This window comes from Camelina sativa, chromosome 12 (assembly GCF_030686135.1).
Source record: "Camelina sativa cultivar CO46 ecotype springtype chromosome 12, ASM3068613v1".
Lineage (NCBI taxonomy): Eukaryota > Viridiplantae > Streptophyta > Magnoliopsida > Brassicales > Brassicaceae > Camelina > Camelina sativa.
In genome coordinates this window covers 315,594-341,833 of record NC_141891.1, presented here as the reverse complement: position 1 = coordinate 341,833, position 26,240 = coordinate 315,594, and the positions used below count along the sequence as shown (strand labels likewise).

The 26,240-nt window shown below is 36.3% G+C and overlaps 6 protein-coding genes and 1 pseudogene across 9 annotated transcripts; 5 read left to right on the top strand and 2 right to left on the bottom strand.

The window, feature by feature from the left end:
* Positions 1–21: 21 nt before the first annotated feature.
* LOC104729203 (uncharacterized) lies at positions 22–1,912 on the bottom strand. The gene is made up of 4 exons (XM_019233404.2): positions 1,678–1,912; positions 1,264–1,374; positions 1,070–1,162; positions 22–798 (listed from the first exon to the last, which is right to left on the bottom strand). Exons 2-4 carry the CDS (start codon positions 1,362–1,364, stop codon positions 225–227), a joined length of 768 nt encoding a protein of 255 aa, XP_019088949.1. The 5' UTR covers positions 1,365–1,374; positions 1,678–1,912; the 3' UTR covers positions 22–224.
* Positions 1,913–3,523: 1,611 nt separating this feature from the next.
* LOC104729202 (endoglucanase 24) lies at positions 3,524–7,254 on the top strand. Its single transcript, XM_010448118.3, has 5 exons — positions 3,524–4,433; positions 5,482–5,781; positions 5,938–6,099; positions 6,338–6,613; positions 6,701–7,254. Exons 1-5 carry the CDS (start codon positions 4,020–4,022, stop codon positions 7,031–7,033), a joined length of 1,485 nt encoding a protein of 494 aa, XP_010446420.1. The 5' UTR covers positions 3,524–4,019; the 3' UTR covers positions 7,034–7,254.
* Positions 7,255–9,211: 1,957 nt separating this feature from the next.
* LOC104729201 (endoglucanase 23) lies at positions 9,212–12,123 on the top strand. Its single transcript, XM_010448117.3, has 5 exons — positions 9,212–9,905; positions 10,500–10,796; positions 10,886–11,050; positions 11,222–11,497; positions 11,583–12,123. The coding sequence occupies exons 1-5, from the start codon at positions 9,495–9,497 to the stop codon at positions 11,913–11,915; spliced, it is 1,482 nt and encodes a 493-aa protein (XP_010446419.2). The 5' UTR covers positions 9,212–9,494; the 3' UTR covers positions 11,916–12,123.
* Positions 12,124–12,900: 777 nt separating this feature from the next.
* On the top strand, positions 12,901–15,481 carry LOC104733073 (endoglucanase 22-like; annotated as a pseudogene).
* On the top strand, positions 15,103–16,572 carry LOC104729199 (uncharacterized). Of its 2 annotated transcripts, XM_010448116.2 has the most exons (3): positions 15,107–15,248; positions 15,440–15,504; positions 15,632–16,572. In XM_010448116.2, the coding sequence occupies exon 3, from the start codon at positions 15,634–15,636 to the stop codon at positions 16,468–16,470; it is 837 nt and encodes a 278-aa protein (XP_010446418.1). In that variant the 5' UTR covers positions 15,107–15,248; positions 15,440–15,504; positions 15,632–15,633; the 3' UTR covers positions 16,471–16,572. The 2 variants fall into 2 exon arrangements, with proteins under 2 accessions (XP_010446417.1, XP_010446418.1); XM_010448115.2 differs by lacking the exon at positions 15,440–15,504 and having other exon boundaries at positions 15,103–15,248.
* A 946-nt stretch (positions 16,573–17,518) lies between these two features.
* Positions 17,519–19,729, top strand: LOC104729198 (fructose-bisphosphate aldolase 2, chloroplastic). 2 transcript variants are annotated; one of them, XM_087478768.1, is made up of 7 exons: positions 17,519–17,789; positions 18,013–18,282; positions 18,390–18,499; positions 18,589–18,679; positions 18,764–18,902; positions 18,991–19,121; positions 19,281–19,729. In XM_087478768.1, the coding sequence occupies exons 1-7, from the start codon at positions 17,613–17,615 to the stop codon at positions 19,557–19,559; spliced, it is 1,197 nt and encodes a 398-aa protein (XP_087334894.1). In that variant the 5' UTR covers positions 17,519–17,612; the 3' UTR covers positions 19,560–19,729. The 2 variants fall into 2 exon arrangements, with proteins under 2 accessions (XP_087334894.1, XP_087334893.1); XM_087478767.1 differs by having other exon boundaries at positions 18,589–18,902.
* Positions 19,730–23,519: 3,790 nt separating this feature from the next.
* LOC104729197 (B-box zinc finger protein 19) lies at positions 23,520–25,933 on the bottom strand. 2 transcript variants are annotated; one of them, XM_010448113.2, is made up of 6 exons: positions 25,178–25,317; positions 24,706–24,826; positions 24,462–24,558; positions 24,246–24,361; positions 23,982–24,143; positions 23,520–23,888 (listed from the first exon to the last, which is right to left on the bottom strand). In XM_010448113.2, exons 3-6 carry the CDS (start codon positions 24,550–24,552, stop codon positions 23,805–23,807), a joined length of 453 nt encoding a protein of 150 aa, XP_010446415.1. In that variant the 5' UTR covers positions 24,553–24,558; positions 24,706–24,826; positions 25,178–25,317; the 3' UTR covers positions 23,520–23,804. The 2 variants fall into 2 exon arrangements, with proteins under 2 accessions (XP_010446415.1, XP_010446414.1); XM_010448112.2 differs by lacking the exon at positions 24,706–24,826 and having other exon boundaries at positions 25,178–25,933.
* Positions 25,934–26,240: the final 307 nt, after the last annotated feature.

The window sequence follows — 26,240 nt, the reverse complement described above, 5'->3', positions numbered from 1 at the left end:
GAATATGCTTGGACGATGACATGGTCGATGAATTGATGACGTTTTATAGCGGCGAAAGCGGTGAGAAGGGCGGAAGATATAATGATTTCTCAGTCGTCTATAAGGTTTCAAAAGCTGGAAGTCGAAACTAGGGACAAAAATAAAGTCATAACATCAAAACCAACTCACGAGCTAACAACACAACTGATTTGTAGACCAAGTAAAAGCCCCTCTTTGTGGTGGCTTTAGTACCTTAAGGGAAACTGATTGTTCACAAATCTCGCAGAAGGACAATCATACGCAATGTGGCCTCTTCCACCACAATTACGACATATCATTAACCGAGCTGTGCAGTCTCTGCTCATATGCCCCACTTGCCGGCAGTTCCTACACACAATGTCTTCCTCGTACTGGTCTCGGTTATAGCCGCCACCACGATGCACGCCTCTGATCCCACGTGGTCTTCGGTCTCCTGCTAGTCCATCTGTTTTTGGGCATTTAACAGCAAGGTGACCAGCGACATTACACAGGTTGCAGACAGGATCGTCTCTACAGTCACGAGCCAAATGACCAGTCATCCTGCAGTTGTTGCATGCTTTCTCGTTAGTGCAATCTGCTGCAAAGTGGCCTTGCTTGTAACAGTTGTTGCAGAGCCTAAGGTCTCCAGGTGGGAGCTGGCGAGCTGTGCAGTCTTTAGCTCGGTGTCCGGCTATACCACAGCTGTGACAAATGCCTTCGTTGGTGCAGCTATTAGCCATGTGACCTGGTTCACGGCAGTTCCAACACAGTGACTTTGTGGAGCATTCTGATACTATGTGCCTGCCAAGATTTGTTAAGACTCAAACTATAGTTAACCAAATTCACGGATTTGGTACAATGTTGGGCAGAAATAAGCAAATCTAAAGAAACAAACATGTGTATACATCTATATCAATCTAAAAATGTGAAGCACAAATCCATCTTAGAAACCACCTAAAGATATATTAGCATAAAAATTACCAAACAACTTCACATAACAATCTAAACCAAGTCAAAACATGATGCTTAAATGGAAAGATGGAAAAATGTAAGAAAAGGCAAGCAAAAGTACCCAGGAAGGCCACAGTTGTGGCAGATTGAGACATGGGGACAATCTCGAGCAAAATGACCAGGTCGCTTGCAGTTATTGCATGTATTGTTTTGGCTGCAAGAGAATACACACAAATGTAGTGAGGAAGAAGCAAGTTTTAGTTAGAGGCAACTCCCCCAAGTTAATTCCTAAATAAGAAGATTGAGATGAGAAACCTGAAACTTGGAATTGGAAGTGAATCTCTTCGATAAGGATCATCACGGTAAACAAAACGATCTGTATGAATCTTCCTGCTCCTTCTCTCTGCTGTACTCATGGTTGGTCTTCTAAAAGACCCACAAAAGTCGGGAAAACAAAAAAAAAAACTCTTCAGAGCTTACAAAAATGGAATTCACAATTCGCCACAGCAAAATCATAAATTAGTACAAAGTTTATTATTATACAAACCACCTAACATCGTTTAAGTCTTAGAGGAGGAGATGAACGAACTCGTACGCTAAAACCCTAATAGCTTAATCTCGAGCGTAGGGACTAAAACGAAATCGAAAATCTTAACCGAAAAAAATAAAATCAACCGATACATCCTTTTAAAAAGAGTATCGAATCTCGATTTCACTGGGAGACCTTACCTCTGACGCGGCGGTGACTGACAGCTAATCTCCGACGAGAGAGCAGCTTCCTTCGGGGATACGACGAAGCGAATTTGAGACGGAAAAAGAGGAAAATAATGACGTCAGCAATTAATTTGTTAATAAATGGGCTTTGAAGAAGACCCAATAACAAACTAAACCTACATTGAGCCCATTATGAATTCAAGTTGTTTACTTTTTTACTTTTGTATGGCCGAAATCGGCAAATCCTCCCAAACAATGCTGATGTGCTTATAAAATTTGTAACACACATGTGCTGATGTGCATATAAGGGTGTCTTGTCGTGATTCACAAGGTACGTAATGGTACCAATTAAATAATAAGACATAGATTTGTCAGGGAATCTTATATTTTCCTACCACTTGTTAGCTATGATATATACAACCATAATAGTTTCCACTAATCTTGTAAAACATTCGTATCGATTATTACGAGTTGAAATATTACAGTCTAGATCTATACTAAGTCTACTGAATTATTTTTAATCTTACTATAAAGGAAAGGTACTTGTAGTGGATAGTGGATATGATTTTCGACCAAGTTGATGTCTTGGACACTATGAAATCATATACTTATGGTGTAAAATATTTTATAAGGGATAAATATCATGTAAGCGTAAAGATAAGATGTTCAGAGGAAAAGAGAAATAATGTGTGAGGATAATGCAAAAAAAAAATAATAACAGATTTGCTTGCATTCTTGCTTGTGAAATTGGCAAAGTCACCCAAAAGTATGCGTCGTATTTTCTTACATGAGATATATATAGTTCGTATAATATTTTTTGTTTGTTATGAATGCGTATATTTCTTACTTTTACACGCTTAACATATAACTAATTACGGTTAAGTTCGGTATATGTTGTAATATAGACTATTCCCACTTTTTCCGATACGGTCCATTCTCAATTGGTGATATAATGGGCCATATGTAATTTTTAACGTATGTATAAGCACGTCAAATGTTGTTCTCATAGATAAAATTGGTACTTTATTACTTAAAGAATGGGTTCGAATCGATCCACAATGTCGCGACACCATCTAAGATCTCAGAACCCTGATGATCATTGAGTTGAAGATTATAAGTAATAGTTAATCAAACAATCAAACCACAGGTTTGAGCCCAGCTTTATCATGATTTAAACTGGCAAAAAGTGTTGTGTTTTCACCCCGCTTTTAAACAATTTTGTTATTTTTAAAAAATTAGCGGTGTTTTTACATTGTATTACCAGTCGAGTCAGTTATTCGTTGGCTTTGCAAGAAGCAAGGCTAATACATATATATGCATGTTGCTCATTTGAAGATTGATAATTTCGTCTGTAAAATATTTTATGTATGAGAGAATATGAGACACAGAGTCTTTCGTGGACGCAAAAGACTAAATCATTTAGAGACGAGGCGCTACAACATAGTCGGTAGGAAAAAGCAAAAAAAGAGAGCATCCAATAATAATGTTTTCTTATTAGTAGTAACTAGTAGTAGTAGGTAACTCACAGAATTATAGTTTTAATATACACAAACAAGCATAGAAAAATTGTGAATTTGTGTTACTTTCCTTTAGCAGGTTAACGCTTAAGCGCAAAGCCCGAATCATGTTACAGACTTACAGTAGCATGCGGGTCCCACCTAAGTCACGAGATTCTGATTTTTTTTTTCTTTCATTATCATTGAGAGAAAGCAATCTTTTATTATGCTAATCCCGTTAATTATACTAATCCTTTTTTTTCTGTTTTGCCGTCATATACTATCTTTAGTATTAAGCATAATTTACATGTAAAATGCTCATTGTACTCCTAAAGAGACATGCTCATTGCATTCTTAAAGAGAGAGAGAGAGAGGAGTGTTTAAGACAAAACAAAACAAAAGAAGTGAGAAAGTATCCGATTTTTGGTTTTATCTTGTAGCAAAAAAACAAAAAACATGACACCATGGGATTACTCGCGCGCTCGCTTCAGTTTCATTTGTCGGTAAGTGTCTGTCACACACGCACAAATGACATTTATTCAGTACTTAATTAAAAAAATTAGTTCCAAAAGTTCACCCACGATTGCATAATAATCCCCCTAAATGATTTATAAAAAAAATATAGTACTACTATAAACAACATAAGATAACAAAAAGCACTAAAGCACATAAAGTATATCAACTCCTTTATTATGTTGTATACTATATATTAATAATAATAAATAAATAAAAATCTCCCACTTATATATAAACACATCTCGTGACACACACTCGTAGTTGCAAACACACCGTTCAGTCACAGAGACTATCCGCTCCCTCACCATCACCACTGTCCACCGCCACCACCGACGCCGATAAACCATGAATTTACGTTTGTACCCTCTCTCACTTGTCTTAATCTTACTCCTACGTCCGACAATGTCGTCGAACCAGCACGATTACTCCGACGCACTCTCGAAATCAATCCTCTTCTTCGAAGGCCAACGCTCTGGTTACCTCCCAAACGACCAGCGTATGACGTGGCGTCGTAACTCAGGTCTGAGCGACGGTTGGACGCACAACACCGATTTAACCGGCGGTTACTACGATGCTGGAGACAACGTAAAATTCAATTTCCCGATGGCTTTCACAACCACAATGCTCGCCTGGAGCGTAATTGAATTCGGCGAACTCATGCCTCCGTCGGAGCTCCGTAACTCCCTAGTGGCTCTACGGTGGGGCTCTAATTACCTTCTCAAATCAGTTTCTCAGCTACCTAACCGCATCTTCGTCCAGGTTAGTGTGGGTGGTTTTAATCTAATGTCCGTCGTCTATTTAATTTCGTAATCGTACTGTTTTTTTTTGCCTGTGAGTGGCATTATTAGTGAATATGCAACAATGGGGAAGGGTAATTAGGGAAAATTAAATAGCGAAGATTTAGGAAACTGAATCGTTTTTGAGTTACCAAAGAGATGAAGTGAATGAAACTAACTAACCCGTGAAGTGTTTGTTTTGGACTCTCAAGAGTCTCCCTCAAACTGCATTTAACCCTTTTTTGTGTCGTTGCGTCACACTTTTTTTTCTTTGGTCCTTACTTCTATCTCTCTCTCTCTCTCTCTTTCACTTTATTTCTTTCTTTCTCTGTTGGAAATTATCAATCATGAATAAATATCAATTGGTCCAAAAAAAAAAAAATCAATTTATTTTGTTTTTGTTAATGACAAGGTTCAGTACGTTACGTAACACACGCATAGCATAGAGTGACCAGAAAAAAAAAATACTATGAATTTTACAAGTTGGCAACGTAAATGTCAATTTAATTTTGTGTGTGTCCGTACTTTGTAGTAAATACTAATATGACCAACTACTATTAGTGCGTTTTAGTTTGTGATTATTTTTTCTGCTATTTTGTTTTTTCGGAACCTACAACAATAAATTTTGTTGACCATAGTTGGATAATGATAAAATTCAATAATACACATTTATATAAAATAAATTAGTGAATGGCTTTTAAAATTCTCAACATTTATTTGAAGGTCGTTGCATCATACTAATTTAAAAGAACTAATATATGATCATCATTCAATAATTAGAGTTGAGATGCGATGATAGAGACTTCTTTTTCAGAATCGTTCAATTCTCTTTGTTCCAATATTAGAAAAAACAGACATCATATATATTTGATGTTGATGTTGTTAATTACTATAGGTATATTATTTCTTATTTTATTCATTTAAAACTATTTATATCTACATATATTTTTTTTGTTGGATATTATTATTTGAAAAGTGAAAACTAGCTAACTAAAGTAGAAAGAAAAAAATAAACGAACTTGTGAATACAGGTAGGTGATCCAATTGCAGATCATAATTGCTGGGAAAGACCTGAAGATATGGACACACCACGGACTGCTTACGCCGTTAATGCCCCGAATCCGGCTTCTGAAGTTGCCGGAGAGATCACGGCAGCCTTTTCAGCTGCTTCAATTGCTTTCCGGTCATCGGATCCAGGCTACTCTCAAACGTTACTCCAAAATGCCGTCAAAACATTTCAGTTCGCTGATACGTATCGCGGTGCTTATAGCAGCAATGAGGATATTAAAAATGACGTTTGTCCTTTTTACTGTGATTTCAACGGATTTCAGGTAAAACACAGAATTTCAACATTTGTAAATTTGTCTCACTAAAGGAGTTGAGTTGGTAACAATTATTCAACGTAGGATCATTATAGAATCATGAATTAGTATTTAATTAATATTCTTGATGATTTTTTTTAACTAAAAAAATTGGTATGGGTATAGGATGAGTTATTGTGGGGAGCAGCTTGGTTGAGAAAAGCTACTGGTGATGAAAGCTACCTTAACTACATAGAGAGTAACCGTGAACCGTTTGGTGCTAGCGATAACGTCGACGAATTTGGCTGGGACAACAAAGTTGGTGGACTTAATATTCTCGTTTCAAAGGTTAGTTTCTTAATTTATATTCACATTAAAGTTAGGGGTTCAAATCAAAATTAACTTTAAAATAGTAAAAATGTTAGTAGAAAACACGAGCCTTGCACGTGCATAAATATTAAAGTTACGGTATGTTCTTCTTTTCTTTCCGTACACGTGAAACCACCCACCACCAAAGTGACCCGGTTAAGAAAACAAACCGGTACGATAACCGATGAAATTGGCGTTTAATTTAATTTCGGTACAGGAAGTGATAGAAGGGAATATGTACAACTTAGAGGCGTACAAGGCATCGGCGGAGAGCTTCATGTGTAGTCTAGTCCCGGAATCTCCAGGAACTCACGTTGAGTACACTCCCGCCGGTCTACTTTACAAGCCCGGAGGTAGCCAGCTCCAACATGCGACCACCATATCTTTCCTCCTCCTTGTCTACGCTCAATATCTTTCAAGGAGCTCTCTCTCCCTCAGTTGCGGCACCCTTACCGTCCCTCCTGATTATCTCCGCCGTCTCGCCAAGAAACAGGTTAGACCAGTTTGGTTTGGTTTAGGAATTTAAAGTGATTTGGTCTGCAAATTAAGTGTAATCTTGAATGTTTATTGGAAAGTGAAGGTGGACTATATTTTGGGAGACAATCCGATGGGACTATCGTACATGGTCGGGTATGGAGAGAGGTATCCTAAGAGGATCCACCACCGTGGGTCATCGTTACCGTCGATCGTTGATCATCCAGGAGCCATCGGGTGCAAAGACGGATCGGTTTATTTCAATTCGACCGAACCAAACCCGAACGTTTTGATTGGAGCAGTGGTGGGAGGGCCCGGGGAGGATGATAAGTACGATGATGATCGGTCCGATTTCCGCATGTCCGAGCCAACTACTTACATCAATGCTCCTTTCGTTGGCGTATTGGCTTACTTTGCAGCCAATCCCAGTTTTAGCTGACGTCATGGAATTTAGTCCTAAAAAAGTTGTAGGAGTATGGGAGTACATGTTTTTTTAGAAGTCTCTCATCTTGCCCATGCAAAGAAAGAAGAAGTTTTTTTATTTAATCTGAATAACTTATTCGGATTATTCACCTGTTTTTACATTTTCATTTTATTTTCCTAAAAGTGTAATTGATAGTCGATCTACCGTATAAATATAATGGACGTTGCTAAAGAAAACGGGTAACAATTTTATTTAATTTTTGTCAATGATAGATCTCATATCCATATTAAATTTTTTAACCTATAATTGATACATGAGTTTTTTTTTTGTAGTGGTACAGAAAAAAAAAATAGGTTAAGAAATTGATTATAGTCTGAACTAACATGACGATGACCGTTAGCTAGACTTTCATTATTTGAAAATTATGTTTTCCATGCTATTTTTCTCTCGAGATTCTATCTTAATTTAGTTTCCGTGAATTATTGCTTCAATTATTTAATATTTTAGTGGCATATCTGAAGATAGATATATTGTATGCATACACATTTCTTCTAACTTCTAACTTGAGCAATAATATCAGTTTTGTTTTGGTTTGTTGTGCTTCCGTACTTATTATGTAATGATTGTAATCATTCCGTAATATATATTTTATAGGTATATGATTATACAAATGTTTCATTGATGCAAGTATGCAACTCTAGTCAACAAAATTATAATTGGATATTCTAAATTAAATATCAGAAAAATTAATCGAAAACTACTCTGCAACTAAACCTAATAATAGCGGTTGGTCATAGTTCCTAATACTATTTTAGGTATTCAGATTTTTAAAGAAATTTGCCTTAGTTTGGATATGCTTGAAATTAAAATATTTTGAAAATAAATAACGGGACAATTGTGGATCCTATAACGAAAGATGATGATGTGACTGATATAAACGAACAAACGCGTGCTTTCTATAAATTATAATCATACAATAAAATTACCAGAAGGAGGTAGTCAGGTAGATCATTGTGTAGAGAAATGAAAGAATACGATATGGAGCAGATTTAACAAACAAGATTAGATACGGTACACGAATAAGTCTTAAGAATAAACAGAGCTTTTATACTTAACTCGTTCTATTTACTATGTATGTACTCGCGTTTCAAAATCCGACCTAAAAATTATTCCACTAAACAGATGTTACTATGTTGTCAAGCCTCAAGAGCAAAATAAATGGTCCGGTTTAATTAACCATATGATATCTCTCGTAGGATTTCGAGTCGTTGCACACAAGTTCGAAGATTCAGGACGAAAAGTATAACCCACTATCACGAAAATTATCAACAAGAAATTTCTCTATCACGCTTCAAACGTCATATTCATAAAATTCACTTTATTAATCATATTACATAGTCTATTCATGTTTTTTTTTTTTTGGTACAAACCTGAATCTTATTTGGCGAAAGGAGAAATGAAATAAAACTTTTTACTTTACTTTTTTGCTAAATAAAATTAATTTAGCAAAAACATTCAGATCTCATTCCCCTATTCTTTGTACCCTCCCATTTCCTCTTATGCCTGGAAATGAAAATTTTATTATTATTATTTTTTCTTTTTGTCAAATTGATGAGTCAACTAATTTAAATATTTTTGTTTCTCATTGCACCTATTTGCAGTATACAGATGATTCTTTTACATATGTAAACAAATAGGGGTGTATTCAACTTGATATTTTAAGTGATTTGTGTAAAATTTACAAATTTTATGTTATTCAATCATGAATTTAAAAAAGTTAATTAAATCCACTATTATTGAACTGATGATTTAAAAATCTACTTTAAAATCTACTATTATTCAAAACAGTTTGTGGATTTGGATTTTAATAAGTTTTAGAGATTCTAGAGGATTTGTTTAGTTAAAATATACAGAAATCCAAATCTCATGGTTTTATGTGGGATTTGAAAGAATTTTATCATAAATCATATCAACTTCCATAAAATCTATCAAAATTCTAAATTTGTTAAATTCCATAAAATCCGCCAAAATCATGCTTTCAAGACACCCCCAATAAAAGAAAGAAAAACAAATGTTGAATATTTTTACCACACTTGGCACTATAAAAAAACAGGTGATTAAATGATTCAAATCTATCAAATCTTTTTTAAAAAGAAATTACTATATATATACTAGAATACACTTATCTTAAATGTATTGAGGTATAAAGAAAAATATATGCTCTGTTAAAATGAATAAGTGCAAAGATATTGATCTAAATTTTATAGATACTTTCTTTAAAATTCACTAGAGAATCTGAGGTAAAACGAAAAAAAGAAACAAAAAAAATATCGTGAATAATCTCTTTGACAGATCTTTAACAAACCAAAACGTCGACGTTAGGCAGTAGCCACCATTATGTGTCTATAAATATGAACCCTAAAGTCCCCAAAACTAAATGCCAAAACAACAAAATCTCACCAAGTCCTAAAGAAAAATGAAACCATCGGTTTACTTTGTAACCGTTTTCATACTTGTCCTTCTCATTCTACCAACGGCGATCCCTCACGACTACTCCGACGCTCTTAGAAAGTCAATCCTCTTTTTCGAAGGTCAACGCTCTGGTCGTCTTCCAAAGCAACAAAGGATGGCATGGCGAGGTAACTCCGCACTCAACGACGGCAGAAACCTAAATACCAACCTCGTTGGTGGTTACTACGACGCCGGAGACAACGTTAAGTTTCATTTTCCGATGGCTTTTACGGCCACGATGCTTGCTTGGAGTGCTATTGACTTCGGAAGTTACATGTCTCCGAATGATCTCGGACATAATCTCGTAGCTCTCAAGTGGGCCACCGATTACCTCCTTAAGACCGTTTCACAACTCCCTAATCGCATTTTCGTCCAAGTACGTATAAACCCATAACACTTACACGTCGTCGTTTTTTATTTACTGTAATCGTCCATATGATTTTCACCATCTATGGACGTTACAATTATAGTAAAATATATTTATCCACCAATACATACCGTTATCAAGAATTTGATTTTCACTATTTTTTGTCATTTTACCCACACTTATTTAAAACTTAGGTATTATACTTATAAGTTATATCATTTAGGTATTATACTTATAAGTTATATCATGATTCATGAAAACTAGACATGATATATTGTGGTATACTTTTTCTTTTTATCTGCGTGGTTGGGTATACTAGTGTATAACTAAAATCACCTATGATTTTATCAAGAATCTATATTACGGTTATTTTACAGTCGGAAGGAAGTTATAAAACTCCAAGGTGTGTGTAGATACAGTTTGTTGATAGAGACAGAATCAAATTTGTATATATATCTTCTCTAAGAAGAAGTAATCAATTTCTGTTGATTAGTTTCTTTTTATGTAAATGGAAAAAGATTATGATTATAATTTTTTTTGAAAATTTTATGATTATAATTTTAATGCGTACATACTAACAACATAAAGACCAATATGGTACAGGTAGGTGAAGCACAACCGGATCATGATTGTTGGGAAAGACCGGAAGATATGGACACGCCACGAACCGCTTTCGCCTTAGATGCATCATATCCAGCTTCCGATTTAGCGGGCGAAATCACAGCTGCTTTAGCAGCCGCTTCAATTGCATTCAAACAGTCAAATCCAAGATATTCCAAAATATTACTCGATAAAGCCATACAAACGTTTAAGTATGCAGATTCACGTCGAGGTTCTTATACCGATAATCCAGGGGTGAACAAAACCGTTTGCCCGTTTTACTGTAGTAATGGATATAAGGTATATCTTCATTTTTTCCTCATATTGTACAATCAAAATTTTATTAGTCGGTTTTACTATTATACAAATCATCATGTTGTTTCCAACAGGATGAGTTGCTATGGGGAGCTGCGTGGCTGAGAAGAGCAACGGGCATAGACTATTATCTCACATACTTAATGAATAATCGTCAAGCTTTCGGTGCAAATAACAATTATTACTTTGAGTTTGGCTGGGAAAACAAACTTGGGGGTGTTAATGTTCTCATTGCCAAGGTTTGGTCCAAATCTCTAATTCTCTATACGATCTTCAAGTGAAATTATAAAATACGATAATACTCATAGTCGTAAATTGTTATGATACATGATTCATAGACCATATACTCAACATACTATTTTGCTTAAACTAACTGATGTACACGCGTTTTAAATCAATTTGGTTAACAGGAAGTATTTCAGAAGAATATGACCGTTCTAGCACCATATAAAGATACCGCAGAGAAAATGATGTGTTCATTTTTCCCGGAAACGACCGGTCCACACATGAGTTACACTCCCGGCGGTCTCATTCATAATGGTGGAAGCAGCCAGCTCCAGAACACAGCTGCTATGTCTTTCCTCCTCCTTACCTACGCAGATTACCTCTCTAAATCCTCTCAACAACTCAATTGTGGTAACCTCAAGTTTCAACCAGACTCTCTTCGCCGCATTGTCAAAAGACAGGTACATTAGTTATTTTTTCATATTTTGTTACCGATCAAAGCATCTGATAAACAGTTATTATTTGTGTATATTCTTAAAATTAAAGGTAGACTATGTTTTGGGAGATAATCCAATGAAGTTGTCATACATGATTGGGTACGGTGAGCGGTACCCACGACTGATCCACCACCGTGGCTCGTCTGTACCGTCTGTTACCATTCATCCGACTGCCTTCGGGTGCTTACAAGGATGGAATATTTTCCATTCACCCAATCCAAACCCCAACATTCTTATAGGTGCGGTGATTGGCGGCCCTGACGTCGATGATAAATTTATTGGAGGTCGGACAAATGCTAGCGAGACCGAGCCCACAACTTACATCAATGCACCTTTTGTTGGTGTCTTGGCGTACTTTAAAAGCAACCCCAAGTTCTCTTGATTTTAATTTCCAACTTTGTACATATATATTGAGTGAACTAAAAATAAATGTAATCTTAGTTAAAAAAAAAAAAAGAAACAAAATGGTTTATTTAAAAAATAATATTTTATTTGAAAACGTTAAAAATATTAATTTAAATGTGAAAATATGTTGAATTTATGATTTCATCCTCTCAGGGGAATGATTTCATCTAGGTGTAGTAGTCAGTCTCTCATTAATGCTGCTGATGAATGCTTTTTGATTGGTTAGAATCATCACAATCACGTCTAACGACGACCCCATTCATCTTCAATCTTGTGTTTGACTACAACAACTCCTTGGCTCCTTTTAGAGAAGGTTCGTCATAAAGTTTGTTCTTAAATCTGGTTGGTATAGACGACTGTTTTACACTTCACAGATACAGAACTGAAAGAGCGTTGAACCTTGTTTTCATAGTATAAGCCAGATCTCTTTTCTCTAGGTTGCTGCCGCAAGAAAAAAAACTTTCCTAGTAGTGAATCATGGTTGTGGTGATGATTCATATCCTCTTTATACATAAAATATATACTCTGCTTTAGAGCTCTGTTTCTTATTAATCCCTAAAATAAAGAGTATCTAATAAATTTTGGAAACTCTTTTTAACTAAAAAAAATAGCTCCTTTCATGCAATCCAATGTCTTAAGCATCATAGAGCTCAAACCAAGACCTTCTGAGAGAATTTCAAAGAGCAGAGCAGATGACCTAATCATATCACATGCTTCGAGTATTCGATCATAGCATCCCTGTAATGCAAGCTACTGGGAGATTCGCCCATATATACCATTAAATTAAACTATTAAAAAAGGGAAAGCAATAAAAACACAAAGTTCTGGTTTATGATAAGTCATTTGGTTAGGACTTAGAAAGTTTCCATAGAAAAAAAAGATCGAATGAAACCGGTATATATGCATCGCGCGCGCGTCTTATTCAGTCATGTCTCATAAACCCTAAAAGAAAAAACACAACAATGAAGCCATCGATTTGGTCTTCCATAGTTCTCCTCCTCCTCCTCGTCCTCTTACCAACGACGATCTCTCACGACTACTCCGATGCTCTCACGAAGTCAATCCTCTTCTTCGAAGGTCAACGCTCTGGTTATCTTCCAAGGAATCAAAGGATGACGTGGCGCCATCACTCCGCACTCAAGGACGGCGAAAACCTCAACGCCGACCTCGTTGGTGGTTACTACGACGCTGGAGACAACATGAAGTTCCACTTCCCGATGGCTTTTTCGACTACGATGCTTGCGTGGAGCGCTGTCGATTTCGGAAGTTACATGTCTCCGGCTGATCTCCGTGACAACCACGTTGCTCTCCGCTGGGGCACCGATTATCTCCTTAAGACCGTTTCGCAACTCCCTAATCGCATCTTCGTCCAAGTACGGTCACTCTAACCTTTTTTTTTTTTATGTTCACTTTTGTCTTTTTGCGGAAAAGAGAGTAATAAACTAATTAACCATAATATTATTCACAACTGCTTAACTGATGCATATATGTGTTTGTAATGATATTTAAGGTAGGTGAAGCAACACCGGATCATCAGTGTTGGGAGAGACCAGAGGATATGGATACACCACCTACTGCTTACGCTGTGGAAGCACCGAACCCAGCTTCTGATTTAGCGGGAGAAGTGGCAGCTGCGTTAGCAGCCGCCTCAATCGCATTCAGACGATTTGATCGTATATATTCTCAATTATTGCTCGATAACGCTATAAAAACTTTTGAGTACGCAGATTCACATCGAGGTTCTTATACCGATAATCCTGCGACTAAACTTGCCGTTTGTCCATTTTACTGCAGTGTAAACGGATATGAGGTAATCTCTAGCTAATCATTCTCGAGCTAATATCTTATGTAAAAAAATTAAATCGGTCTAGATTGGTTTTAAGTTATTTTCATATAGGATGAGTTATTATGGGGAGCTGCATGGCTGAGAAGAGCGACCGGTCAAGATTCTTACTTAAAATACTTAGTGGACAATCGTATATCTTTCGGGGAAGATTTTAATTACTTCGAGTTTGGATGGGATAACAAAGTTGGGGGCATCAATGTTCTCGTTGCAAAGGTTGAATCCAAGTAATAATTCTCTATGATTTTAAATTGACGAGATGATCGTAATTCATATTATAACTACTATGCTTAAATATAATTATGAATATATTCTGATATACATTTTATTCTAAACCGTTTGAGGTATATTTGTTGTGGATATAGGAAGTATTTGAGAAGAATGTAGCTGCGATTGCACCGTATAAGGATACAGCGGAAAAATTGATGTACGTGTTCATATTTCCCGGAAACTCCGGGTTCACATATGAGGTATTCTCCCGGTGGCCTTCTTTACAAACCAGGAAACAGCCAGCTCCAAAACACCGTCGCATTGACTTTTCTCCTTCTCACCTACGCCAATTACCTCTCTAAATCCTCTCAACAGCTCCAGTGTGGTAGTCTCAGTATCCAACCTGATTCTTTCCATCGCTTGGCCAAACGACAAGTACGTTAGTTAATACTTAATACATAGTTTGTCTTGATAAAGTGGTCTATTAAAACTAACTGGACGATGATTTAATGTCTTTGGTAGGTGGATTACATTTTGGGAGATAATGCCGATGAAAATGTCATACATGATCGGGTACGGTAGTCGGTATCCGCAACAAATCCATCACCACGGTGCATCCTCACCGTCTATAAAGACTCATCCTACGGCCATAAAATGCTCAGAAGGATGGATTAATGTTTTCCCATCACCAAATCCAGACCCCAACATTTTAGTAGGTGCAGTGATCGGGGGACCCGACATAGATGACAAATTCATAGGAGGTAGGACGAATGCAAGTGAGACGGAGCCGACGACTTACATCAATGCACCTATGGTTGGTGTCTTGGCTTATTTTAAGGCCAACCCAATGGTAGAGGACTCAGCCTTTTTAAGATTTGTTAAAAGATTTGTAATTAAATCAAAAAGTTAAACTACAAACTGAATCAAAAAGTGTAGGAAGGGACATTTTAAGATGGCAATAGTATACTTTTTCAAAAGTGTGTGTTAACTATTTACAATTTAGGATCACATCGTACTATTTACAAAGTATGTGACTTTTCTGTAAATCTCAAAATATGTTAGGGCTAAAAAAAACAAAAAAAAAAATAAAAGGAACAAGTTACCCGACTTGACGCTCAAACGACGTCGTACTTGACACGAGTTTATCCAACAAACTCGACGTCGCTTCTTCTTCTTCAGTCGGAGGTCTCCGGTGATTTAAAATTAGTTTTCTTCTTCCGAAATTAGGGTTTTCTGGGATTCTCGTATCGATAAAGGGTTAGTCATTTACCTAAACTACATCCATGAATTGAATTGCCCACTAATCAATCGACTTAATCGTGGAATTAGGTGTACTCAAACGAATCTGTTTACTTATTTGATGTTTATACGCTTTGATTCGATTCTTTATGTATATATACCTGTGTGTGTTTTCTATGATCATTGATTTGCGTGAGTTCTGGTTTTAGTTATCAGGCATTTTCACTTTTGGTGGTGAAGAAGACGCGTAATTGATCCTTGTAGCTTCATCGATGTAACCGTAGTTTTGTTATAATTAGTTATTGAAATTAGTGTCTTCTGCTCTTAGTTTCGTTAGATGTTCTTGGAGAATACATCCTTTATCATCTGATGAAAGATCTGGATGTGCTATTTTGTTGTAGCCATGGTTGAAGGAGAAGACGTTGCAGGGGTTTCTCTCTCTGTTAGAAACGAGGAAGATCTTTCTCCAGAGTGTTTAGCTTGGGCTGATTCCTGCATCATCAGCTTTCCAGATGATTCAGATCACAACCATTGGGGAACTTTTAGAGATGCTTTAACTGAAATCATTGATATCCATCCCGAGATGTTTGTTCCTTCATCATCAGGAACAACTAGTAGTGTCCTGCCTCCAGACGAGGATATGACTGAATCTGAGCCACTTGATCTACTACGGTCATTCCAACCCGAAGCTGATTCAGCCAACAATAAATATAATTCATTGAATGAAGAAGTCAGTGAGATTGTCTCTTTGATAACGTTTGAGTCAGACCCGTCAAAGAATTCTTTACAAGATCATTACTTTTCAGAGCCCATAGTTGAGAATGGAACCCCTGAACCAGTGGACGATCCTGCTAAAGATCTTGGAGGTGTTGAAAGTATAGAAGAAGATGAGTCAGTGAGCAATGAAGAGGCTGAAGAAGAGACAGAGTCAGTATCGTATCAAGTCTTCAAGGATGATTTCATTAGCACATACATTCAAGAAAACGTTGAGGATTGTAATGTGACAGAGGATCCGGTCAAAGTAACTCAGCAAGAGATTTTCAAGGTGTGGGATCTGGAGATTGTGGGGGACGATGATGAGGAAGATGGGTTGGTGCTGCAGCTGAAGAAGGCCCTCGATGAGTCTTCTACGGTTCAGCCCCTTCCACAGCCACTACTGAATGATGTTGCGGAGACGAGCAGTATCGATGATCTGATAGCTGGTATCTCGGATCTCTCTCTTGCAGAAACTTTTAACTGATAGATGAAGTCTAATAAGTAGTATGTGTGTTGTATTTGACATCATATAATAAACTCTCTATTGCTTAAGTAAATCCTTAATCGACACAAACCGGATTTAAGATTTCTAAACCTTCTAGACCAGACCGAAAGGTTTAAAGGGTCAATTTGGTGTATACACGACCCACTTGGCCACCTGTTGGGCAATGGTGGAGATGAGATTGCAGTCTTATCTCGACCGTTGGTGTAGACTTCGCAATCTCTTAAAATCTCCATGCTTAACCTCAGCCTTAAGAATACGCAGGGGATCACGTCCTCACAAAGTCATTCTCTCTGGATGTAACTTTCTGAACGCATCTTTGGTTCTAAATTCTAAAAGGGAAATTTTGATGATATGGTGTGTAGATTGGCGTGGTGAACTCTCTGCCGTCAGATTTAGACTTCCACTAAACTGATCAGTGATCAATAATCTCATCAGCTCTTAAAAATATTAGAACGGATACGAACCTCATAATTTTTCATTCTCTTATCAAAACACTATCTTTGTATCTTTATAAGCTGTTTTGCCACCATTTCTTTAACTGAAAACGATGCGTTTGTCGTATGTTTTCTGTCCTCGAGCTCATCACCATGACAACATGTAAAGACAGTAAAGTAGTAATGCAATTGAAGAGGGAAAAAAAAAACTTTATCAACTAATTAATAATTTAATATTATGGTCCACCGTCCACGGTGGGTTACATATTAATTCCTGAGGTATTCATACCAATTCTTGTGTACATGCTCCTATAGTAGCATCACGAATCTTTACGATATGTTTAGTTACGATTTTTTTCCCGTATAAAGCAAACAAAAATCAAGCGAATATGTAACGACCGGGGGAGTATCGATTCCATATTCGGAGAAACAAAAAAAAATGAAAAAGAAATTAATAAGTGTATTTTTTCTTGAATTGTGAGTAATACAAGATTACGGTCCAGGTGGCGAGATATGATTGGCAAGGTCACAAGAACCTCAAATAACTGATCTGAAGAGAAATATAAAATCCAAAAGAGGGGAGGGGAGTGAGGTGGTGAGAGAGATAAGGTGGTGTCATAAGCTTTCTTTCACTGTGAGTCTCTCAAAAAAAACCAAAGGCAGAGAAAAGAGATAACCAAACCCACAATGGCATCAACCTCACTCCTCAAGGCGTCTCCGGTGTTGGACAAATCGGAATGGGTCAAGGGACAAAGCGTTCTCTTCCGTCAGCCTTCTTCCGCCTCTGTCGTCCTCCGCAACCGTGCTACCTCCCTCACCGTCCGTGCTGCTTCCTCCTACGCCGATGAGCTTGTTAAGACAGCGGTTAGTTCCCACACTCACATATCTATCACTTTCTTTGCCACGTGTTTTACCTGCATGTTTCGTAAAAGGTCTTTCTTCACTACCTTTTTTGAATTGGAATTGTCTTAAAATTCTGTTGGTTCTGTTTTCTCCTTTACCTTTAGATTTTTTTTTGGTTTAGATTTAGATTATACTATGATTTGGTTTTGTTGATTTGATTCTTATAATTTTTGGGTTGGAGTAGAAAACAATTGCGTCTCCTGGACGCGGAATCTTGGCGATGGACGAATCCAACGCGACTTGCGGGAAGCGTTTGGATTCGATAGGGCTGGAGAACACTGAGGCAAACCGTCAAGCTTTCCGGACTATGCTCGTCTCTGCACCGGGACTCGGACAGTACATCTCCGGCGCAATCCTATTTGAGGAGACTCTGTATCAGTCTACCACCGAAGGCAAGAAAATAGTCGACGTCCTCGTCGAGCAGAAAATCGTCCCTGGTATCAAAGTTGACAAGGTAACTCAAAGCATACTCTTGAGTTGTTTTCTTTATTATATATGCATGTAGCCTAGTTCGAGAATATATAATCTAAATGAGTTGTGTGTGTATGGAATATTAATTAGGGTTTGGTGCCACTTGTTGGATCCAACAATGAGTCATGGTGCCAGGGACTAGACGGTCTAGCCTCTCGAACTGCTGCTTACTACCAACAGGGTGCTCGTTTTGCCAAATGGTATTAACTACTTTCACTTCTGATTTCATTTCCTACACGAACAAATGTCAGATTTTAAAGGGATCGTTTCGTCTCTGATGATTGATTAGGCGTACTGTCGTGAGCATCCCCAACGGCCCATCTGCTTTGGCCGTCAAAGAAGCTGCTTGGGGTCTTGCTAGATACGCTGCCATTTCACAGGTAAAACTCATAACTTGTCCCCCAAGAAACAGCTCAATTCGGAAATTATCAAGCTACTCACACACAAATTGCGTGTTTTTTCAGGACAGCGGGTTGGTTCCGATTGTGGAGCCAGAGATCTTGTTGGATGGTGAACACGACATTGACAGGACATACGACGTGGCTGAGAAGGTTTGGTCTGAGGTTTTCTTCTACCTTGCTCAGAACAATGTCATGTTTGAAGGTATGTATTCGTTATAGAGTGCGTCTCTTAATACAACTTGTAAATGTCTGAAAATTACTAAGGAAAAATTCACCATCTTCTTACACAGGTATCCTCCTGAAACCGAGCATGGTTACTCCCGGAGCTGAGTGTAAAGACAGAGCTACTCCTGAACAAGTTTCCTCATACACCCTCAAGCTCCTCCGCAACAGAGTCCCTCCCGCAGTCCCCGGAATCATGGCAAGTTCTCTTTTTCTCTCAAAGATAATTCACAGTTATAAATCCGCAAATACATTGTTGGATTCAATACAACAGAGAAAATTATTTAGTGTGGGTTAAACCTAATATTGGTGGCTTGAGTTAGAAGTGATACTGTTTCTTGTTATTTATTTTTTGCAGTTCTTGTCCGGAGGACAGTCGGAGGTGGAGGCAACACTCAACCTGAACGCAATGAACCAGGCACCAAACCCATGGCACGTGTCCTTCTCATACGCACGTGCGTTGCAGAACACTTGTCTGAAAACATGGGGCGGCAGACCCGAGAACGTGAACGCAGCTCAGACCACTCTCTTGGCTCGTGCCAAGGCGAATTCGTTGGCTCAGCTCGGAAAATACACCGGAGAAGGTGAGTCCGAAGAGGCTAAGGAGGGTATGTTCGTCAAAGGCTACACCTACTGAAGAGATGATGCTGTGAAAAGAAAAAGAGATGAAGCAGATGTTTTAATCACATTTGTTTTTGAGTTTGGTTGTTATTATCATGTCATATCATTATTTGCTCTGCTTAATTTGCATTAGCTACTCCGATCCTTTTAATAAGTTCTATTATATTGAAGCTATCTATCTATCTATCTATCTATCTTGATCTAACTGAGTTTCTAGACCATGAGAGAATATCCAATAGTTGGCGCTTTAAACAATATGAGAAATATCCAATATATCAGAAAGATTAAGGGGTGTTATTGGCTGCAAATGGTTGCATAAAATTGAAAGAATTGGAAATATTAAGCTGAACAAAATTGGGTTGAACATTATTCAACTCATTCATCTCCAAAATAGTGGTTGAACAAGTTGAACAAATTTGCTGTAGGATTAGTTTATTTTTCTAACTTTTTAGGTTGAATGGGTTGAATATATTTTTCCAGCTTCTTCAACCTCTTCCGTTCAAATGGTGAAAGCTGGTTGAATAATTTTTTTCAACTCCTTCGACATTTTCAATTGTGCAACCATTTGCACCCATTGTCTAGAAAAGGACTTACTTTCTATCACTCATTAAATGGGTACCTACGTATCAAAGTGTAATGTGTTTTTGCATATTTCCTTTAACGTTAAAATAGTTGTATGTGTTTGTATTTGTATTAATGAGTGTTTTTTTTTCCTTTTTGTTTTTTTGGTGCAACCTGAGGCTGTATATACTGTATATATATATATATATATATATATATATATATATATATTTTGTAAAAGGTATTATACTGTGATCTATTTACTAATTACAAAAGGTCATTTTTCGTTCTTAATTTTAAGACAGATCATTTCTCATTTATAAGAAATGTCACATGTATGTTTTAAACGAAACCTTCATTTAAAGTAGAATGTTTGGAGATACACGACTTTTAAAGTATTCATTTAAAGTATTCTTCTTCTTTCTTTTTTTTTTTTCTTTTTGTCGCCTTTCTCACATTAAGAGCGAGGGTGAAAGAGGCCACTTTTGGAAAAAATTTAACTTGCGCTTTGTACCTCAAAACTCACAAGACCCGATCTTAATTAAATTTATCTTTCTATTTCCAGTTTTGGATTAATGAGTGAGGATAAGCTTGGTATCCCTAACACTTCAGAGGTCAGTTACACAACGGACACACACCTTGGGAAGTCGCTTCGGCCACAGAGCTCAGAGGAGTGATACTTTTGCTAAGACCAGCTTTTTTCTCATTTTCGTTTTATAATTATTTTAGATATATCAAAATGGAAATAGTTGTGAAAAACTGTATAAAAGCTGTCTTCAAGTCTTTGGACGGAATTATCAGCTACTTGAAGTATACACCAACACATAGCCATACATACAAACAATATAAATGTCTTGTGAACTACGTGAACTATTGTTATGTCTACAACACCATAAACATTCAAGGTTAGCCGGAATCCGGCGTTGACCGATATTGACCAACGTTGACCAGCGTTGACCGCTGTTGACCAGAAAAAAAATATTCAAAAATATATATATTTTTTTCCTAATAATAATAAATTTTGTTTTATGTATTTTTGAAAATACAAAATTTAAAATGATATTTAAATAGAAAGAGTATAAATTTGTTATTGTTTATGAAAAAATATACTACACATCAAATTTTGGTGGTATAGTTTTATTATATTATTTTTGGTATATTTTCTGTATTAGGAAACAGACAACTCGTGGGTTCACCCTTACGAGCGAACCTCTCTTATTCATCCCCTTTAAATTAAGGAAATAAATCTTAATTAAAGAAACAAAATATGTTGATCAATCACTTTTAAAATTGTTAATTTTAATATTATATTACAGTTTTTAATTATCACATCTAAAACCCTAACCATTTATTATAAACTCAAACAGACATATAATTTTGTTTAATTGTAAAATCTAAACCTTAAACACTCTTTTATAAATCCAAACAGGCATATAATTTTATTTAATAGTAAAATCTAAACCCTAACCACTCTTTTGTAAACCCAAACCAACATAGAATTTCGTTTAACTGTAAAATGTATACTCTAACCACTCTTTTGTAAATCCAAACTGACATAATTTTGTTAATAAAAGATCTCTTTTTAAAAGTATGATATGACATGTATTATTGTATTCTGATTTGTTAATTAAGAGGGATGAATGAGAGTTGTTCACCCCTAGGCTTAACAAAATTAGTTACTTTATATACCACAAATTTTGTTTTTCATATTATTTTTATTTTTATTTTGGTAAATAATTTTCTTGTATTTTTTTGTTGTTATATGTTGTTTTTGTAAATTATACAAATCATTTATCTTTTTTATTTATTTCTCAAAAATACATAAAAACAAAATCATTATTATTTTTAGAAAAAAAAAATATTTTTTTAAATATTTTTTTCTGGTCAACGCCGGTCAATACTGGTCAACGTCGGTCAACTCTGGTCAACGCCAGATTCCGGCAGACCTCGAATGTTTATGGTGTTGCACACATAATCTATGTTTGTTTATGGATGTCCTTATATGATGACAATAGTTCACGTAGTTAACAAGGCATTTATATTGTTTGTATGTGTGGCTATGTGTTGACATATACTTCAAGTAGCTGACAATTATTTTTCCTCTTTGGACGCCAAGAGAGAGAGAAGAGAGAAAGAGAGAGAGAGAGAAGAGAGAAGATGAACCAGCTTGTGAAGAATGCTTTGTCTCATGTAAGTCTTTGTGATTTGGATCTTTGGAGATACACGACTCTACTTAAGAGCGAGAGTGAAAGAGGCCACTTTTGGAAAATTTTACTTGTGCTTTGTACCTCAAAACTCACAAGCTGTCGAGGATTCTGTGCACTGATAATGTACGGGTAGATTGTATTGCCCAATCTTCGAGATCTTTACTTTTTGTTTTTTTTAAATTCTTTTCCTTCGATTTAGGCTATCAACTCCGGGGTTATCTTCTAATTTAATATTTGATTGACAAAAAAAAAAAAACTCACAAGACCCGATCTTAATTAAATTTATCTTTCTATTTCCAGTTTTGGATTAATGAATGAGGATAAGCTTGGTATCCCTGACACCTCAGAGGTCGGTTACACAGAGGAGACACACCTTGGGAAGTTGTTTCGGCCACGGAGCTCGGAGGAGTGATACTTTTGCTAAGACCAACTTTTTCTCATTTTCTTTTTATAATTGTTTTATATATATCAAAATGGAAATAGTTGTGAAAAACTGTATAAAAGCTGTTTTCGAGTCTTTGGACGCAACACACATATACTAACAGAAAAGAGAGAGAAGATGCACTAGTAAATATATATTGTATAGTTACTAAATATTTTGTAGGTATATCTAATATTTCGTAACAACAAAAATTTTGTTACAATTTTGTTACAAATAAATTTAATAATTATTTGGTCGTCACTAAATTCACGATTATAGCTATTTGTTACAAATTTGTCACAGCAAAATATGTAGCAATTTCTACTATTTGTACAAATTTGTCACAGCAAAATGATTGTCTAAGTCAAACTTGTACAATTTGATGAACACATGAGTTTATGGAATCAACAACACACCTATTCAACCGGAGAGATTCGGTTATTAAAAAGGAAGAACTGTTTCATGTTTTCAAATTAGTTAAGACTTAGTCTTTCCTTAGATATAGGAACCGTATTCACATGTTTCCATTTCACGTCATGTAGGATCGTGTTTGATTTAGTTATTGTCTCCTTCTTGTTCTCAGCGACTCCCCTCTCACCTGAGCAGCTCGATTCTAGTTCAACTTTAAAACCATTAAACTGGATACTGCAGGTTGAGATGCCAAGACTTGCATCAAAATGCATATAAATTCAATAAATCTGAGAGTTTACAAACGTTGAAATGGAGATATCAGGGAAGTCTTTTTGGTTTTGGCCTTTGGCTAAGGCTAGAACAAAACATAATATCGTTAAGAGTCCCAAAAACAGAGTTGCAACTCTGTATTTTATAGAAAGAAAAATATATATATTCAGAATATCAGATATTAGCTTACATCCCTGACTGTGAGCCCTTAAGCTAATTCCGTCAAACTAAAGATAATGCACAAACAACATAAACCTTCCCCTCTTCAACAACAAAGCTGAGGTACCAGCAAACCCAGCAAGGATGTCCAGTTCTTGAAACTTTTTACAATCTTCTTCTTAAACTGATTTTTTTTTGGTATCAGAGTAAAGGACTTCTCTCTTTCACCTTATCACTTCTCAGACTCTCGTTTAAAGGGTCCAACTGGTACAATGCCTGCAGGCTCGTGACTGTTTGTGTTATTTACATCAATGCCCTGCTCATATTGAGAAACATAGCAAATTGAGAACACAATTATTGGATTGAGAATGTTATAGAGATATATTAAGATAGAGAGAGATTCAAATACATTGTTATTTGATGCTGGCTCATGTACTCTTTGCGGATTAGCATTTAAGTCGATCATTTCGTCATCCATCTTACCATTAGCTTCACCATTTGCATGTGTAGAGACTCTTTGGTTCTGCAAATTATCCCTAGTAGTGCTTGGTTTAGGCTTATCACCTGGAAACTACAAGAAACGGTAAACACAAGATGACAATTAGATCAAGCAAATGGACTCAAAATGATTGTGTCTGAGTGAAGGAAAGAAACAAAATTAGTTGTTTCAAACCTCAATTCTCTGTCTCAGCAAAAGAAACCGACCATGAGTTCTCTTGCCACCAACATGTACTACCATGTCACATTGCAGACAAAGGGAACTACCGTCTATCTCACAGTAAAAGAAGGCTGTTCTCACAAGGCCGAGATGAAAAAACGACGAATTAGATTTCTCTTCTTTAAACAATGAATTATGAGTATTGGGAAAATCATTGTAAACAGATCATACCAGGTGCATTTTCGCATATATCACAGCATGGTGCATTGCTTGGTTCGGCTAAACCAACACGTACATGCCGACTAGCTAGCTTGTTGCACATATGAACCTGAAGTAAAAAAATAATCAGAGAGTTTTGAATCACACACATCAAGTTAATCCATTTTCGATATATGGTAATATCTGAAAACTAGTCAGAGCTATTAGGATAGAAACGGATGAACCAATGACTCGAGAAGGACGGACAAAGTGTTACCCTTAAGAGTCATCTAACTGAAGTAAGGGATTGATTAATGGCAAAAGAGCGGAAAAAATGGATAATTTTCATTCTCCAGAAGTTATACAAAAAAATGCAAACTCTGGAGACAAAACGTTCCCTGCAATGTACATCACATAATAGAATCATTGAAACTGCAACAACAAGAATACTTGTAATACTTGTATTTCATCAATTGAACATGTTAATCCACCAGGTTTCAACTTTTTGAATCAGCTTCGTTCCAATTCAAAGAGCCTAAGAATCTATAAACCAAATCTCAAAAAACTATTTCTTTAGCTCAAAGTTGTTCACTTTCTAGGCTTATCAAGCAAAGTCAGATCAACTCAGGCAAAAATCAAGTGAGACAAGTAACAAAGACTCGATCTTTCACGAACCCATCAATCAGAGCACAGTCAACAACAACAGATACAGAGAGAAGCAAAAAAAGAAAGAAAAAAAAAGGAATTACTTTTTCATCGCAGGGACGACAAAGGGCAGCTTCATCGGCGGCGCAAAAGACGATAGCGGCTGCGTTCTCGCAGGCATCGCACAAAATTCGCATCTTTCTTCTTCAATCTTAAAAAAAGTCTCTCTTTTTCTCACTCTACTCGGAGCAATGAATCTCTTCACCTCCTCCAAGTCAAAATCTTTAGCCAGAACTCAGATTGCGAGTGAAAGAGATAATCAAGTCGGAGCAAGTTAGAAAATTCAGATTAATTAAGGAGCAAGTCTAGATTTAAGAGTTAGGATTACGCTTTGGTATCAACTATCAAGGAAGAAGAAGAAGAAGAAGAGTTTTGAAGAAAATCTTTTGTAAGATGAAGGAGAGAGACCAGAAGAGACGACCAAATCCACGCGCCGAGAGTATTCAAATACACTCACTCGCTGTGACTAGGCAGCCAAAATAAACTGTTAATTACTACTTTTTTCAGTAATTTCTCTAATAATTTCATTAGTGTTTTTTATTTTTCTTTTTAATTATTCGTTAAGAGAGAAAAAAATAGTAAGTGTCTAACAAGAAATGTAGTATGATTAGGATAAAAAATATACTGAGAGCAACCATATCTTTTAGTGGATATGGTTTTGTTTAAATAAGATTTTAAAAAATTAAAGTTCCATTATAAGACATGAAAATAAAATTATCTCTTTACTAAAAATGGGACCCTAATTCGTGATAAGACAAAACAAAGAGGACTCTAATGCCATCTGGAAGGTCATTGTGATTGTGTTTCCCTGAAACAAGACTCGTCCTCTTGTTTCCTTCGTTTTTGGTGAATCACTCTTTCTCTCTGGTAAGTTCTATTGTCACTTTGTCAGTCAATTTCAATCAACCTTATATGATTTTTTCTACTTCAAACTATATATATGTTGGATATTTTATCTGTTTTTTTTTTTTTTTTTTTTTTTTTGGTGATGGCAGCTGAAGTTGTGGTTAGAGGTGCAAATAGATTTAGGACGTGTGACTAGTTAAAAAAAAAAAAGAAAAGTAAAATATGAACAAAAATGATATAAGAAAAAGGAAAAAAATAAGA